Source organism: Bos taurus, chromosome 2 (genome assembly GCF_002263795.3).
Source record: "Bos taurus isolate L1 Dominette 01449 registration number 42190680 breed Hereford chromosome 2, ARS-UCD2.0, whole genome shotgun sequence".
NCBI lineage: Eukaryota > Metazoa > Chordata > Mammalia > Artiodactyla > Bovidae > Bos > Bos taurus.
This window is the reverse complement of record NC_037329.1, coordinates 61656148-61675004: the sequence shown is the minus strand read 5'-3', so window position 1 is coordinate 61675004 and position 18857 is coordinate 61656148. Positions and strand designations below refer to the sequence as shown.

The 18857-nt window shown below is 36.7% G+C and overlaps 1 protein-coding gene across 18 annotated transcripts in view; it reads left to right on the top strand.

Moving 5' to 3' along the window:
- Positions 1–18857, top strand: part of R3HDM1 (R3H domain containing 1) — a 163256-nt gene that overhangs the window by 124737 nt on the left and 19662 nt on the right. For all 18 annotated transcript variants that reach the window (XM_024980908.2, XM_024980906.2, XM_010802110.4 and 15 more), the window contains 2 exons: positions 7879–8033; positions 14574–14725. In XM_024980908.2, the coding sequence (XP_024836676.1) occupies positions 7879–8033; positions 14574–14725 (307 nt within the window). The remainder of the gene's footprint in view (positions 1–7878; positions 8034–14573; positions 14726–18857) is intronic.

Genomic DNA, 18857 nt, shown 5'->3' with positions numbered 1-18857 from the left:
TCAAATAGGGACTCTAGCTACAAAGTCATTTACTGACAACTATTGACTTGAGTTATAGGAATTTTGTGTTTATATTACTAGGTGGTAGTCCTGGCTACCCTTGTTTTATCATTGATTCTGTAAGCATTTCTTAGTATTGCGTGACCAGCACAGACTCAAACATTGTATATTACCTACAAATCCACGTATTTCCCTTTTCCCTTCTTCATTAACCTGCCGCCACTGGAGCCAAACGTATCTGGTAAGTACCCATAGATTTCCTTGAGTTGTATACCCTCTTCCATAGGACGGTCATTTAAATAGCTTTGACCTATAACCTGTATGAACCTGTTTTTATTAGATTAATATTTTATGTTTGTAATTTTGTTAATTTAAGGCACAGGAGTAGGAGAGCAGAGGGTGATAGAAGATAAAGAACAGCGACCGTGTACTGGTGTTAGGTGGATGTGTATTCCACATTCACCTAACAGACTTATCCTTAGTTGAATTTTGCCTGCTCACTAAAATAATGCTACAGACATAATACAGATTAGATTACAAACTTGAGATTTTGATGATTTGGAAATGGTTTTCATAAATTATCTTGTAGATACCTGGTTACAGTTAAATTTAGAGTTGGCAAAACGGCTCACCCAAGAAAGAAAAAAATCTACCCTGACAGCAGTGCTTCTGCTGTGCAAATTCAGCCTTGAAAAAATATAATAATACCGTTAAATGAAATAACCTTACATTTATGACTATTCTGACTAAGCACTTCTTCAGTTTCTTTTCTTATCTTTCTGATTATGTCTAATCCGTATTATTAAGATTGCTTTCCTTTAGCACAAATGATAGTTCAGGTCACCTATATAAAATAAAACTAGCCTGTTAAAGCCTGTGCAATACTTTTCTGCTGAGCACTGTGTTTCCTTCTTGCTCTTTTCCCTGCTGAAGTGAAAGAGAGTTAAAAATAGAATATTCTTTGGAGCCCTCCGGGGAAGAGCCTGAGCCATCAGTTTGTATTGTCCTAGTTCTCTCAGCTTGCAGAATTAATTGTGGTTTCCTCTGAAAGTGCTGGAAGAAATGGGATAATATTGCACAACTGCAATCTTTTAACAAAGGAGAATGTCAGTGTTAAATAACACTTACACTGAAATCTGGGTGTTTATTCTGTTGTTTGATATCACATATAGTGGCATTGCTTGCTTTACAAAATAGATGCTTTCCTACAATATTCAGAAATTTCTACAAGAGATAGTCTATTTTCCTCATATACCCAGTTTAAATCCAGATTTGTCACAGGAAGGATTTTTTTAAATTAGATGTACTGAAACACTTTATTGACAAAAGAATGATTTAGGTAGTGGCCAAATTGGGGATGTATTGAGCCTCAGAATACTGGAAATACTCTTGTAGTATTTTTAAAACATAGCAATACTTTTCATTCTCGAGAGTCTACTTTACCCTTCCTAATCTTCACCCTTCTCCCTCTTTTCCAGATCGTTGGATTTTTTTTTCTCATATTTGACAGTCTTCAAACTATACTTTTGAACATATCAGAGCTATGTCCCTCCCCTCCTTCGGCCTGAATTAGATAATGAACTTGAACCACAGTGCCACTTCTCTAATAAATGCCACTCTGTAACAGTGATGCTGTGAAACCTGAATGTTTAAACACAGGTTTAAAACAACACTTCTTTAAGATGTAAATTTTATTAAGCAGGTGTGAATAAAGTGAGGCATGTCTGTTATTACATGGTTCTTTATGTTACTAACACACTATTGTGGTTTTGTCTTACATAAACAATAGTAAGGTTCTTACCTTTAATAGTAGAATGATGGGTGTTTCTTTCTTTCTTTTTTAGTGCTTTCTGACTGAATATTTCTAATTTTACTTGTGATTATAGTAACTTTAACCAACATATATCCCATGGTCTTATGTCATTTGAAAAAGTCCAATAATCTTTTTGCAGCATTTAATATCATGTTCTTTAGAGAGTATACTCTAAAATTATATACTTTTTAACTAGTTACTGGACTGTTTAAGTATTGGAATGAATGGTCAAACACCTTATCATGACTTCTGGAAAAAGTTGTTCAGGCACCTTACTTAATGTTGTAGAATTTCCTTCCTGGGATACCAGCCATGCAACGTACCGAATGTTAAATAAGGCTTTTTTTTTTTTCTTCTTCTTTTTAAGCTAGAAAGATTTCTAAGGTCCTGATAGCTTTCTGTTCATTATGGTTCACACCTGGTAGATTTCCCCTCCTCTAATATAAAAGTAATGTAAAACTTATTCAGTATATAGAAAAGAGCCATTCCTTCACAGGAACTTCAAGGCTTCACCCCTGTTACAGGACATGCCCCCTTATATACATGGTGTCCAGGTTAAAGTTGGCATTGCCCCACTGAGTAAAGGCTCACTTCTTGGCTCAGGAACTCAACATTGTGGAGAGGGGAGCCAAATTCATGAAAATTCTGCTAGAGAAATCTGTGTATTCATCTGGAATGTGGCAGTAGAGTATACATCTTGAGCAAAGGCAGCCTTTGAAGCAAAATAGCAAGGCTAAAATCCAGAGGAACATTGGAGATTGACACAAAATACTGAGAGGCACAGACCAGGGGACATAGAAGCTGAAATATGACACCATTTGAGCCTCTTTTTCCCCTTCCCAGTTGCTTTCTGTCCATGTGAAATCATATTATACTGAGGCAAAGAAGTGTAACCTTGCAGTTAGAGGGCACAACCCATACATCTTGGGAGTAGTGGGCAAAACAAGTGAAGGAGAGAGGACATTATGGACTGATTGAATAAACTCTGTGACATTTGATTTGGCCTTGTTTCAGCCGTAAGTTCTTTTACCTACAATCTGGACTAACTGCTTAATAGCCTTTCATCGTGATTCCTGTTTTGGATAACACTTAATACTCACAAATATTGACCATTTACAATAATTCTTTGTTTTCCTGTAATTAAATTGCTGTTGAGACTCAGGTATGTGAAACTGTGGTAAAAATCTTCATTAGCCAAAATGCTCAGACAGTGGAAGGTCAGGCATTTCATGTTCTGCTTACTGGAGCAGTATTACTGTAATAATCTGTCTGTGTCAACATCTGTCCCTGAGAAAAGTAAAGTTTAGCATCAGGCTACTATGTGCAAATCCAGCTACAACACTTAACAGCTGTTAACCTTACGCAAAGTGTGAGCTTCTGTATGCTTTTGTTTTTTCATCTGAAAAATGGGGATAGTAAGATTGAAGGCAAGAAGAGAAGGGGATGACAGAGGATGAGATGGCTGGATGGCATCACCAGTTCTACGGACATGAGTTTGAGTAAGCTCTGGCAGGTGGTGATGGACAAGGAAGCGTGGCATGCTGCAGTCCATGGGGTCGCAGAGTCAGACACGACTGAGCAATGAACTGAACTGAAGATTTCATAAGATTGAAGATTGGGAGCATGGAAAAACTTCACACATGAAAGTGCTTAGAGTAGTACCTAGAACCTAATAAATGTCATGTAAATATTAGCTACTAGTAGTACCATGTGCTATCAAATAAATGATAATTATTTAGTATTCTAAATGAAAACACATGGGGGTTTGGGTTTCGTTTGTGTTTGGGCTGGATTCCACAATGGAAACCAAAAGCTGATTTATTGTTCTGAAATACTTAGTCTTTTTGTCTTGTTCGCTTCTTGACACGTGCCTTCTTCCTAAAAGGCAATGGAAAGTTCAGAGTCTTTTTCTCATCCTTTGATCATTAACTTGAGGTAGGTCTAAATATGTTCTAAGAAAATTTCCTTAAATGCTTCCTTCCCATAGCTTTGTAAAATCCCTGTTGTTTAGCTGTGGAAACATTGCTTGGGGAAAGTTTTTGAAACAATGTGTCGTATGGCCCATTTCTATAAATAATGAAAGTGGGAATGTATGTTGCTGTCTGTGTAGAAAATACAAGGCTAGCCATAAATACAACATGTGAATAATATTATCTGCAAGTTATTGTTTTACAAAAATGGTTTTTCCACCCTGGCTTTTTCTCTTTGTTGTATTTTCCAAGTTTTCTTTGATAAAAACCTATTTTTTAGTCAAATAAACCTTTTTCAAGGGTATTTTTAATGTCCCTTCATTCCCCCCAGCATTGTTTAAATTAAACCTTCATTTCAAGCTTTACATATTAGATATGAGCTAAAACAGTTCTGTTTTTCCTTATCAAGTACACACTGAGGTGGCCATGCATTTTTTAAGGGAAGACTTAATGAGTAATTCATGAATTCTGGACTGAGGTTAATTTCTGTTTATGGGATCAAGTTTTATTTTAATGAGAATGCAGATATGTTTAACCTTACTATAGACATGTTACCGTAAAACTTAAGTACGACTTTTGCTGTCAAAAGCCATTCACTAAACGTGAACAGTGAGCCTGTCACCACATAGGGAGCTCCTGGTTTTTGTGTAGAAACATCAGTTCAGTTCAGTCGCTCAGTTGTGTCCGACTCTTTGCCACCTCATGGACTGCAGCACACCAGGCCTCCCTGTCCATCACCAACTCCCAGAGTTTACTCAAACTCATGTCCATTGAGTTGGTGATGCCATCCAACCATCTCATCCTCTGTCGTCCCCTTCTCCTCCTGCCCTCAGTCTTTCCCAGCATCAGGGTCTTTTCAAATGAGTCAGTTCTTTGCATCAGGTGGCCAAAGTATTGGAATATAGAAACATATATTATTTTGATTCTGTTCTGTTAAGAATATATTTTTCCTCACTATTTATTTGGTAAATATAAATGAGTGTCCACTTCCTTGGCTTATTTGCTTAATAGCTGGTATTGATATTTGGGGTGTTTTTTTTTCCTTTAACAGGGTGGATAACCCTGCCCTTAGAAAGCACACCATTTCAGTTTTGTTGTTTTTAAGGTATATACAAGCCATGAGAAAACAGTTAACAGGAACAATTTTATATTACCTGTCGAGTTTTAAGAAATATGGATTAAGGCAATAAAAATTATGGGAAGATTAATAGAGCTTCTTGGGAAAATATTTTCTTTTAAAGTGTTTGGCATTCTTATTTTTAATAGTTCCACTGTTCCCAGAACATGTTCCCAGTTTATTTTTTCTAGTTTTGAATGAAGTAGTAATATTAGTTATTTTTCTACTTTCACAGTCTTTAAAATCTGGAACTTCTTAATGGTTCTCACTGCTCTACTACTTGTAAAGTCTTTGATTCTCTACCAATATTCTACCTTCATCTTCCACTTTTCACTCCATATGCAATGTTTAAATTAAACCACTCCTTACTAGTCTCTGTTCCTCAAACATGTTACTCACTTTTTTACTTTTTTCAGACCTTTTCTTTAAGTCCAGGCTCAAATGTTAGTACCTCTGTGGATATCAGCCAGGATTAATTTCTCCCTCTTAATTTCATAATACCCTACGTATTCTGCTATTCTGATATGGTGTCAGGGCTAAGAATGCCTGATTTCAAATATAGGGACTGTGTTTTACTTAACTTTTATCACCCTCCAGGCACATCTTGAGCTCACAGAACTTTATACTACCCTGTGTAACAAATGAGGTGCTGGAATCAGATGTTTTGAATTTTATGATGTCACATTTTCAAAATGTGATGTTTGTGTGCAGATAAATATATCCATTAGTAGGCGTGAACATTAGTGGAGATAAGCTTGCATTAAAGAATAAAAATACCACTGGAAATTTATTAGTGCAAATTCCAAGCGGCCCTACATTAGACCACTGTGTCATGGTATCTGGAGCTACTGATTGAAGCTTTCTGTATCAGATTTTTTTTCATAAGAGGGAATTGCAGGCAGGAAGCAAATGGTGAATCTCCAAATACTGACGTATTTAGATAAAGGAAATCAGAACCTCATTTGCACATAAATTGGCTTTTTTTCCCAAAGTTTTCTTTCGAGGCAACCTATAACTCTGAATATATTTTGAATAAAATACAAAAATGTTGTGAAAAACATTTGAGTTTCTTAGGGCACGTGACAATTTAAGTCAAATTATGTTACAGTGAATTCTGCTAAGTGTTCAGATTTTTCTTTTTAATTTAGTGAACTGTGATTCTGACAAGTTCATTGTAAGAAGTTACTTTCCCCGTGTATAAAGAGCTATGCCTAAATTATGACACTGCAGTAGAGGCTGTGTGGGTGTTCAGAGGTGACATTTCCAACACAAGAAGGGGTCTTCACATCCCTTTTCCATTCCTGCCCTTTATTTTCCTAGGAGTGGAAATGTGTCTGTGTATGTTTTGATGGTATTTGGACTTTAGAGTATAAATTTGAAATGCTTGTCATTTCATAAACTGAAAGTAGAGTTGAATGTCAAGTATTAGACTAAGGAGCAAGAAAGAAGTTTATTTGTCTGCAAATTTGAGTATTAATAGGAATTTCACAGGGAGGGATATTTAGGAAATAGCATGTTTATAGTCACTTTATTACCCATAAAGACCATAATACACATTTTTTGGGAAAGGTTGACTGGTGAGAAGTCATTTGAAACATGGCATTAAAGCACTGTTGCCATAGAAATAGCATCATTTTATAAAACCCTTCATTATTAAAGGATTGATTGTATCTGTATTTTTACTTTGTTGTTAATATGTTGCTTAGTTACCAAATATGTTTTATATTCATGTCTTTAGAAAAGGGTGATGCTAAATTTATTCAATTATTTTAGTCATTGAGAAGAATCATTGAGACTTCAGGCAAGTACGCTGATATTATTGTCAAAATCAACACCTGAGATGGGATCTTTGCCATTCCTGTTGTTTTAGGAATTAATGAGGATAGAAATAAAAACTGGTATTTATAAGGTAGCAAAATAGATCTATGGTATTAGAGAAATCATTTAGCTTACCTTTAGTTGTAGAAGTTTGTATAGGCAATGCCATCATTTGGTTTATCTTTGTAAAACCTTTTTAGATTCCCTGGCTGGAAGGTTGGTTGTTTATTTTAATCTGGTTTCTTTTTTTATAAAGAAAGAAGAATTTGTGGTAGTTTCTAGTAATTTACATATGTCTTGAGCTAATTACTTAAGGAAATCCTTTTAGGGTCAAGAGACACATAAAATTCATACTCATTACTCAAACCTTATTGTGGAGTCATTTAAATAACTAATAAATTCACTTAATAAAAGTATATTTATACTTCTAACTTAGTAAAGTTACCAGCAGTGTCTCAAGTTTAAGAACTGTCCCTTTGGTGTTTGATTTATGAACTTCAGGCAGATTGCTTAACCTCTCTAATGATCAGTTTCTTTGTTAAGTAACCTTAATAATAAGAAGATAATCTTAAAAGTTGCTAGATAACTCCATTTTCCCTTGTGCCCTGAAGACATTCCTAATATAAGGATTCATATCTTAGTCTGAATTTTCAAACATACAGCTCTTCTATAAACATACAGCTCTTCTATAAAAGTCATCCCACCTTCCATTATTTCCAGTCTCCAAAAGAATTAGTTCTGCCAATACCACCTCAAAACTCTGCATTTTTTAACCAGAGGCCCTGCATTTTGCTTTTGCACTGGGCCCCACAAATTATGTAGACAGACCTAGTCCACAGAAAATTATTTTTAATATCAAATTATAACATATGCCAAATAGTAATTGTGTATATAAACCAAGTCTTTGGCCCTATAAATTTCCTCAAGTACAAAGGAAATCTTTGAAGACAAATTTAATTTGAATGTTTTGGAGTAGGGAAGTGCTGACTGACTTGGGTTACCTACATAGCAAACCTTTTAAATGTTGGCTGTCATAATAGAGGGCTTTTGAGATTTGCTGTTTAAACAAATTCTGTGATTTTAGAACTTGCTTAAAATACAAAAACATACTGCTAGTGAAACAAATTCAAAGCAGGATTTAACTCACTGTGCCATTACAGGTTATCAAGTTATGCCCAACCAGCAGCAAAACTACCAAGGGATAGTTGGAGTTCAGCAACCCCAGAGCCAGAGTCTCGTTGGTGGCCAGCCCAACGGCATTGGAAATCAGATTCAGGGCGTGGTCATCCCCTATCCTTCAGTGCCATCATATCAGGTACGTGGTCCCTCTCTTACCTGCACTGGCTAGAGGTGATTTTCAATAAATAAAATGTGGGCTACTTCTCCGTTTAATCTGGGGAAAGGCTTCTGTAATATGTAACTTTATAGTCTTAAAAGAGTTTTATTAGTTGTTGCAATTTTGTTCTATCCTCATTTTATTGCATTCATTCACTTCATTAATTTTTTGAAAAATATCTGAACCATATTAATATTGTGAAGTAAATTTTTCTGGCACTGTTTGTGTTTCCAACTACCTACATATATGAGCAAATATCTTATTCTATTCTTCAGCTCCTTACAAAGTCTCTTGAGGACAGAGTGGAACAGGAGGGAAAAGTAAAGGTATAAGTAGGTGTATGAAATAGAGTAGATTATAAATTAGTGTTTATTGAATAAAGAATGTGCGATTTCCCAATCTGGAATTGATATCCACCCCCCCGCCCCCAACTCAATGAAGAAAAGAAATAGTATGTCTTGTATTGAAAATGTCATGCATTTTAATTCATAATTCTCAAGTAGAAATACCTAGTGTTTCATTAATATGTCAGATTTCTTTAGCCCATACTGTGTCACATTTTCAGACATTTATTTTATCTTCCTTTACCTTTCTGGAATGGCTTCCCTGGTGGCTCAGATGGTAAAGCGTCTGCCTACAATGAGGGAGACCTGGGTTCGATCCCTGGGTCGGGAAGATCCCCTGGAGAAGGAAATGGCAACCCACTCCAGTATTCTTGCCTGGAAAATCCCATGGACTGAGGAGCCTGGTAGACTACAGTCCATGGGGTCGCAAAGAGTCGGACATGACTGAGCTACTTCACTTCACCTTTCTGGAATAATCTGCAAGTGAGTTTGTTTTCTTAGCCTCACAGTTTCCCGTAGTTGAGTCTAATGTTAAGAAATCCAGAGGCTATTTTGATTCAGTCCCACAATGTAAAAATAATCAAGTTGGGAAGGTAAATGTACATGTATTTCATCTAAGGACAAGTCAACAAACTGGTTATAATCTACAGACCAGTAACTGAAGGAATTATGAAACACAGCCATGAATAGTTGGGGACTTAATACAGAAGAAAAAGATATAAACCTTTAATTAGGTCTTAAAATTAGAAAATTATGGACATAAATTAATTAAGACATTCTGAGAATAGGGCAGGATATGAGCAAAGGAGGTAGCATATTCTGTGAAATTCCAGAAAATGAAAGTCGTAATTAAAATGTGAAATCGTCGAGGACTTTTTGAGCACTAAGAATATGTCTAGTTTTGAAGCCCTTTGATAATAGAAAGCAAAACATTATGGGAACCGATTTTGCATCTTTTCTCACATCCTCTTTTTACTCTGGTTCTCCCTGCTTAAGGGGCTTCCCTCTAAGCTCAGTTTGTAAAGAATCTGCCTGCAGTACAGGAGACCTGGGTTTGATCCCTGGGTCTGGAAGATCTCCTGGAGAAGGAAATGGCAATCCACTCCAGTATTCTTGCCTGGAAGATCCCACAGACAGAGGAGCCTGGTGGGCTACAGTCCATGGGGTCGCACGAGTCAGACACAACTTGCAACTAAACCACCACCATCCCTGCTTAAGTTAGAGGCCCATGAGACTGCCCATTCTCCACTTCCTCTGTAGCTAATCATTAGACAGGATCACTACCAAGCCAAGAACTCTCCCTTCTCAAGACCCTGTTCGTGTTACCTACCTAATCTAGTCTGTCTAGCATCTGTCAGATACCCAGGCACTATGTAAATAAGATCAGCCTTGAAATATAAGTTTAAAATAAATTATCTCCTTGTTATTATAGTTTTTAAAAATGGAGCTAGATACTGAAAGTGTTTCAAAGCTGAGACGGTTGTTATAACTTCTATAGCATACTTTTTTACAAGGTACATTTTCTCATGGTATTTCACATAATCCTTACATTGGGTGAATGATTGTGAGAAATATTGCTCTGACAAGTGATGAATGATAGCCTGCTTCATTTTTCCTACCACATTTGGTTAGAGAAGCTAGGTGGTGATAAACTTATCTAAATAATAAGCCAAAGGGAATTCCATGGCAGTCCAGTGACTAGGACTCCTTACTTTCACTGCCAAGAGCCTGGGTTTAACCCCTGATCCTGCAAGCCTCATGACTCAGCTGAAAAAATTAAAATAAATTTTTTAAATAAAAAATAAGCCTGAGAAGTTATCTATTTAGTAGAGTGTTTCTACATCTATACCTTCTCAAGTACCATTTCCTCTCCTTTGGTACTTCATGTGTTTTCTTTACCACTAGTTAAAAATTTAATCTGTAGCTTAAATCATCTAGATTGAGCTGTGTCATTTTTCTTAGATCTACCTAGCATATACACTAACTTAAAAACAATCAAAAATAACAATAGAATGTTGCACTGCTTCAGTAGACAAAAAGACTGAAATATATTTTGTTATACAAAATTGAGTAAATCAAACCATCAACATATCTTTCCCTTTGAGCCAAATTGAAAGTAATTCAGAGCTTACTGTGTATTTTGAAGGGACTATAGGAAAAACCTATAGAACCAGAAAGAATGAAGGGATGGAGCCAAAGCAAAAACAATACCCAGTTATGGATGTGACTGGTGATAGAAGCAAGGTCCAATGCTGTAAAGAGCAATATTGTATAGGAACCTGTAATGTCAGGTCCATGAATCAAGGCAAATTGGAAGTGGTCAAAGAGGAGATGGCAAGAGTGAATGCTGACATTCTAGGAATCAGCAAACTAAAATAGACTGGAATGGGTGAATTTAACTCAGATGACCATTATATCTACTACTGTGGGCAGGAATCCCTCAGAAGAAATGGAGTAGCCATCATGGTCAACAAAAGAGTCCAAAATGCAGTACTTGGATGCAATCTCAAAACCGACAGAATGATCTCTGTTCGTTTCCAAGGCAAACTATTCAGTATCACAGTAATCCAAGTCTGTGCCCCAACCAGTAACGCTGAAGAAGCGAAAGTTGAACAGTTCTATGAAGAGCTACAAGACCTTGTAGAACTAACACCCCAAAAAGGTGTCCTTTTCATTATAGGGGACTGGAATGCAAAAGTAGAAAGTCAAGTAACATCTGGGGTAACAGGCAAATTTGGCCTTGGAATACAGAATGAAGCAGGGCAAAGGCTAATAGAGTTTTGCCAAGTGAACACACTGGTCATAGCAAATACCCTCTTCCAACAACACAAGAGAAGACTCTACACATGGACAGTACCAGATGGTCAACACTGAAAACAGATTGATTATATTCTTTGCAGCCAAAGATGGAGAAGCTCTATACAGTCCGCAAAAACAAGACCAGGAGCTGACTGTGGCTCAGATCATGAGCTCCTTATTGCCAAATTCAGACTTACTGAAGAAAGTAGGGAAAACCACTAGACCATTCAGGTATGACCTAAATCAAATCCCTTATGATTATACAGTGGAGGTGAGAAATAGATTTAAGGGACTAGATCTGATAGAGTGCCTGATGAACTATGGACATTGTACAGGAGACAGGGATCAAGACCATCCCTATGGAAAAGAAATGCAAAAAAGCAAAATGGCTGTCTGGGGAGGCCTTACAAATAGCTGTGAAAAGAAGAGAAGGAAAAAAGCAAAGGAGCAAAGGAAAAATATAAGCATCTGAATGCAGAGTTCCAAAGAATAGCAAAAAGAGATAAGAAAGCCTTCCTCAGCGATCAATGCAAAGAAATAGAGGAAAACAACAGAATGGGAAAGACTAGAGATCTCTTTAAGAAAATTAGAGATACCAAGGGAACATTTCATGCAAAGATGGGCTCGATAAAAGACAGAAATGGTATGGACCTAACAGAAGCAGAAGATATTAAGAAGAGGTGGCAAGAATACACAGAAGAACTGTACAAAAAAGATCTTCATGACCAAGATAATCACGATGGTGTGATCACTGACCTAGAGCCAGACATCCTGGAATGTGAAGTCAAGTTGGCCTTAGAAAGCATCGCTACAAACAAAGCTAGTAGAGGTGATGGAATTCCAGTTGAGCTATTTCAAATCCTGAAAGATGATGCTGTGAAAGTGCTACACTCAATATGCCAGCCAATTTGGAAAACTCAGCAGTGGCCACAGGACTGGAAAAGGTCAGTTTTCATTCCAGTCCCAAAGAAAGGCAATGCTAAAGAATGCTCAAACTACCACACAATTGCACTCACCTCACACGCTACTAAAGTAACGCTCAAAATTCTGCAAGACAGGCTTCAGAAATACGTGAACCGTTAACTTCCAGATGTTCAAGCTGGTTTTAGAAAAGGCAGAAGAACCAGAGATCAAATTGCCAACATCCACTGGATCATGGAAAAAGCAAGAGAGTTCCAGGAAAACATCTATTTCTGCTTTATTGACTATGCCAAAGCCTTTGACTCTGTGGATCACAATAAACTGTGGAAAATTCTTCAAGAGATGGGAATACCAGACCACCTGACCTGCCTCTTGAGAAACCTATATGCAGGTCAAGAAGCAACAGTTAGAACTGGACATGGAACAACAGACTGGTTCCAAATAGGAAAAGGAGTACATCAAGGCTGTATACTGTCACCCTGCTTATTTAACTTATATGCAGAGTACATCATGAGAAACACTGGGCTGGGAGAAGCACAGCTGGAATCAAGATTGCCAGGAGAAATATCAAAACCTCAGATATGCAGAGACACCACCCTTATGGCAGAAAGTGAAGAGGAACCAAAAAGCCCCTTGATGAAAGTGAAAGAGGAGAGTGAAAAAGTTGGCTTAAAGCTCAACATTCAGAAAATAAAGATCATGGCATCTGGTCCCATCACTTCATGGGAAATAGATGGGGAAACAGTGCAAACAGTTTCTGACTTTATTTTGGGGGGCTCCAAAATCACTGCAGACAGTGACTGCAGCCATGAAATTAAAATACACTTACTCCTTGGAAGGAAAGTTATGACCAACCTAGATAGCATATTGAAAAGCAGAGACATTACTTTGCCAACAAAGGTCTAGTCAAGGCTATGGTTTTTCAGTGGTCATGTATGAATGTGAGAGTTGGACTGTGAAGAAAGCTGAGCACCGAAGAATTGATGCTTTTGAATTGTGGTGTTGGAGAAGACTCTTGAGAGTCCCTTGGACTGCAAGGACATCCAACCAGTCCATTCTAAAGGAGATCAGTCCTGAGTGTTCTTTGGAAGGAATGATGCTAAAGCTGAAACTCCAGTACTTTGGCCACCTCATGCGAAGAGTTGACTCATTGGAAAAGACTCTGATGCTGGGAGGGATTGGGGGCAGGAGGAGAAGGGGATGACAGAGGATGAGATGGCTGGATGGCATCACTGACTCAATGGACGTGAGTTTGAGTGAACTCCAGGAGTTGGTGATGGACAGGGAGGCCTGGCGTGCTGCAGTTCATGGGGTTGCAAAGAGTCGGACACGACTAAGCGACTGAACTGAACTGAACTAATAGGAAAAACCTAAAAGTTAATCATTAACTTAGAAATCACAGAGCCCAGATACAGAGAATGATGAAATGATTGAAGAACTGCGGCTCTGGAGCCAGTGGGCATGGGTTCAAACACTGACTTCTCTTCTTGATAGCTGTACAACACTGAGCAAGGTTTTAACTCCTTCTATAAAACAGGGATGATAAAAATACCTTCTTAGGGTTGTTAGGAAGACTTGATGTAATAATATACACAAAGTTCTTGGAACAGAACTTGAACATGGTAGTAAGTACTCAATAATGTCAACCTTAACTGTCATCACCATTAACTACTGTTACTGTCATCGACCCTACTGTTGTTGATATCAGCATCAACAGAAGCTTTTACTGACCAAAATCACTGTAATGTGGCACACTTGTAAATTACAAAACCCTTATGCCTTTGTGGGTTTTATTTTAGATAACTATGGAAACTGGAGAAATGAATCCATTATGTTCATATGGTTTCTATGTAGATACTGTAGAAAACAGAATTGAAAGATCTGCTGTTCCTCAAATACCTTCTGTACTAGATCCTGGAAATAGAAATTATAATAGCCCTCCTGAGGTGAAAGAGACATACCATTTTTGCAGATAATGAACTCTGGGGCCTCAGAAGAGTTAAGTTATTTGCCCAGTGTCACATGTACAGTAAAGTTGATGGATCATTATTACATCTAGGTATCTTAAGCTCCGAAGCTCATACTTCCTGATCCAGTGTATCTCACCAGTACTCTTACCTGAGTTTTACTTAGCTCTACCTGAGGTAAATATTATTATTCTTTCCATGTCAAATGGTTATCCATATGGAAACAGTTTCTTTTTTTAAATAACTTCTACTTTGGAACACAACTCCTAGCCTCCTGTGCTTTTGATAAATGCTAGCCAAAAACAATAACTGGCTTTAAAAACATAAAAATAAAGCGGTAATGCCGTAACTAAATTATCAAGACAGCCTATGGCAGTTTTAGCTTATTCCTAACTGCTCATATTTGAAAAGCTTAGGGAGGCTGGAGACCTTGACTTTTGCAAGGTTTTAAAAACCTTTTTCCCTTTAAAATGTCTTTCAAATTTTAGGTTTCACTGCCTCAAGGTTCTCAAGGAATTGCCCATCACACTTATCAACAGCCTGTTATGTTCCCTAATCAGTCTAATCAAGGATCTATGCCTGCAGCAGGAATGCCAGTTTACTATAGCGTCATTCCACCTGGCCAACAAAATAATTTAAGGTGAGTGAATAAAAAGCCTAATCTTATAGCTCCTCATTTTTAATATGGAATACTTCATGCATTTGCGTGTCATCCTTACACAAGTTGCCATAACCTAGTAATGTTTTACACATTTGCAAGAAAGTCACAGTGTCTCTTATTGCTCATTAGTAAACTCTAAGCTGTAGTCCTGAGCCAAACACTCATGTTTTTACTAAAATATAACCAGATTATGAGGTTTCTATAAGAACACTAATGAGCCTATGTTCTGAAAAATGTCTTCCTTAGCTTGAGTTGCTTAGCAGTCCATTTTCTTCTGGAAGCTCCTTATGCAGAAAAGTAGAATTTGAATTATCTTTACTTTCAACTCAACCAATCAGTTATCACTGAGGCAATTTTGTATTTGATTGTGTTGGTACATGTACTATGACGATTTAACATAGCCTGATTCAGATCATGCATGTTGTCCCTTTCAGCAAACCATGTACCAGTCACAGAAACTAGTTTTACAACTAATCGTGGTACTTCTTTCAGTCAATGATGTAAATAATCTCAAAAAATAATCTCAAAAAAGTTAATAATTTCATTCCTGTAATCTGCAAAAGTGGCAAGCTAATTGGATAATATCTTCAAACTGCTTCTATTTGAGTGTTGGGTTTTTTTTCTTCCTATTTTACCATTTATTTTCCCATTTTTATCTTGAAACTCAAAAGGAGAATATACTTTTGTCTTTGATCTGCAGTCTCAAAAGCTAGCATACAGAGAGGGTAACTTGAAGAGACTGTAACCTTTATTTTTCAGAACTTTGTTAAAAACATGCTTCACAGAATCTTTATGAAACATGAGAAAAGAAAATCTACTTTTAAGTTTTGTTCTTTTCATCATCTGCATAGTCTGTGTTTCCTCATCTTTGTAAACTAGTATTCCTCTAGTGTCCCCTTTGTCCTATTTCTGGTATTGTCTTAGATTCATTTTTTTTCTCCTAAATGCCTCGTTTTGCATTTTTGGGTTTTTGTTTGCCACAATCATCCTTTGAAATAATTGTCAGTAACAAAGTCTCAATCTGAACCACATCTTTTAGTGAAATTTTACTTCTGTTATTAAAAGAGAAGTTGTTAACACAGCCTGGAGAAATAAAATGTAATAAGAAAGTTACTTTTGGTGCTAAAACATTTCCTTTTCAGAGTATTTATTTTCTCTCCATTGGATATAGCAGCTGTTTTTGTAAGCATGCGTTTATCAGAAAAATTAATTAGTAACTTATACTGACAAAAATAATGTTAAAGGGAAAGAGAGTGCTTATAGCTATTTCATTTCTTGTGAACTCCCCAAAAATTAGTGATATAATAAATATTTTAGATTAATAATTTTTAAATAGATACCTTTAAAGAATGGGGAGGAAAGGTAATATCTCATGCAAAAATCTTTTCATTTTTCAGTCTCTCACTGAGTTTCTATTGAGAAAAACATTTCTCATACATCTTGGATTTTGTCCATTAAAAGAGCATTTTCTGTATTTAACTTGTTTGGGTCTTTCTGATTATACATATAATACATAGTCATTATAGAAAACTTGAAAATACAAAAAATTTCAAGCTGTAAAAAAAGATGAAAAAGCAAATCAGCCACAAACACCATTCAAGAGATGATAGCTGTTAAATTTTGATGTCTTCATTCAGGTCATTTTTCAGTGTACACATAATATGTTAACTCTGTTAGGAATCACACATTCTAACCATTATATTTTCTATATTTTTAATTACATTATTCATAATCTTTGATTTAAAAATTAAACCACGTAAAAACACATGGAGTAAGGGAATTCCCTGGTGTTCCAGTGGTTAGGACTTGGCGCTTCCACTGATGTGACCCGGGTTTAATCCCTGTTGGGGGAACTAAGATCCCTGCTCAGAACAGCCAAAAAACCGCACACTCATGAAACTGCCCTTCATGCAAAGCAGTTACTGTTCATTGACCAAAGTGATCACTGTTTAGAGTTTGTCATTTATCTTTCTAACACTTTTTCTACTTTTAAGTAGATAGATGAAAAACTTTATGGTTTGAGGAGGGAGGTTTGGTGTTTCTGTTTTGAAGTAGATTAGGGATATTTTCATTTGTGTTTCAAAATTCATTTGTTACTGAATTTTTCTGCATGTGTGGAATTATTTTTATGAATATTTTGTTTGTCATCTGGCCTTTTTCTTTGAATTTGTTAGCCTTGAACATCTTTTCCACAGAGTACCTGAATTTATCTGTATTTTAGACTCCTGATATTATCATGGGTTTGTGATTTCTGAAATATGAAATTGATATGGTAAAGCTTATCTTTTTGAAAAAAAATAAGCTCAGTAGCAGTCATTAAGAAGGATTTGAATTGGGTGGAGACCACAAGGAGAAGTGTTATAATTTAAGCACGTTACGTGACAGATTGCTCAAATGCAGTGGTACCAGTAGGAAGGGAGGAACTTTGAAAGAAGAAATGAATATTTGGTGATAATATAAATGAGAATTAAAGGAAAATTTGAGATACCTTGGTGGAAAATGTCCCACTTGGAACTGTAGAGAATCAGAGTTGGAAATTAGTGTCATTGTAATTTGGATTTGTTTACTTACAAGTACTTACTAGATCTAGGGTCAGCACACTATTTTGTAACAGACCAGACAGGAAATATTTCAGACTTCATAGGCTAAAGTATCAAATTATGGGTACTATTTAAGTATTTATGTAACAAAAGAGAACATAAATTTCCAAAAAAATTTTATTGACAGAATTCAGAATGAGGTAATTGAGCACAAATTTTTTTCATACAGTCCTACTAATGAGAAGAATGGAATTACTTTAGGTGAGGGACCGTTCTTACATTGCAAGCCATTAGAGAGCCCCCTGGTCCTGGACTTTTGAATTATTTGTTAGATTTTTACAACTTTCTTCCTGAAGTAAATTTTAAGCTTTTTCAAATTGTTTCTTAAAATCCATCCTTTCTTCACAGCCCGAGAATTTGACTGTCTTGCCATTTTATTTGATATTTCTCGAGGCCATAGGTAACCTAGATAACAAACAATCCCCTGAGATAGGCCAAGTTTAGGAAAGTTTTGTGTTAGAATTACCCCCTCTGGCGTATTTTATATATTTTATTTTGTGAATAATTTCTGTGCCTTGCCTTGAGAGTGTGCTGATGTCTGTGTTTTACTAATTAATGTTAGGGCAGTATCAGGCATGTTGATGAAAGGATGCTAAAAACCGACATCCTCTTGATTTCCATTTTTAGCCATGATAGAGTAGTAGGGACCAAATTTAAAATCTGCCTTGAAAACTAAAGAAACATATGAAACAACAGTTTTCATTAGGCAGTTAGGGACAGTAAAACTTGAGAGAGGGAAAACAGTCTTAACCATTACCCCAACTTCCTGCCTGCAAGACCCTTACGTTAACAAGATGGAATTCAAAGTCCAAGGAAGCCACTGTGGCTTAGAGTTTACAGGGCAGGATACTGAAGAGAAGAGAGTTTCAAAGAGGTTGCTCTGGCCATCTAAGTGGGGCCCTTTTGAGTCTGAGTTGATTGCTGACTGGTACGTGTATGTACAAAACCTACCCATTACCAGGGAAAAAAACCCTCAAAAGAAACAAGCAGAACAATCCCTGAACCTCATACAAGGGCAGGAATAGTTTATATTCCTACCAGCCCACATGTCAAAACCTTGTAATACAAGAGGCAGTGAGTAGAGGACTTAAAAGAATACTGTGTCAGTAGTGGAGGACAGTTAGCCTTAGATGAAAAGCTGCTCTGGTCCTGCCTTAAACAAGCAGGACCCAAAAAGATTAAATTGGTCTCCATTTAACTGTGGCTCAGAACAAAGCTCAAAAATATTAAAAATTCAAGGATGTCCAGCACTCAACAAGGTTAGATTCATAATGGCTGGGATCCAGTCCAAAATTGTCAAGTATGCAAAGAAGTAAGAAACAAAGGCTAATAATGGGGGGAAAGAATCAGTCAATTGAACCTGACTGAAACAACGCCAGTATAAAATTCAGACAGAGAAAACGGACTGGGAAAAAAATGAACAGAGCATCAGTACTTTTTGGCCTAATGCATGTGCAATTGGCATCCTCAAGAGAGGAAAAGGGAGGATAAAAAAATATATTTGAATAATG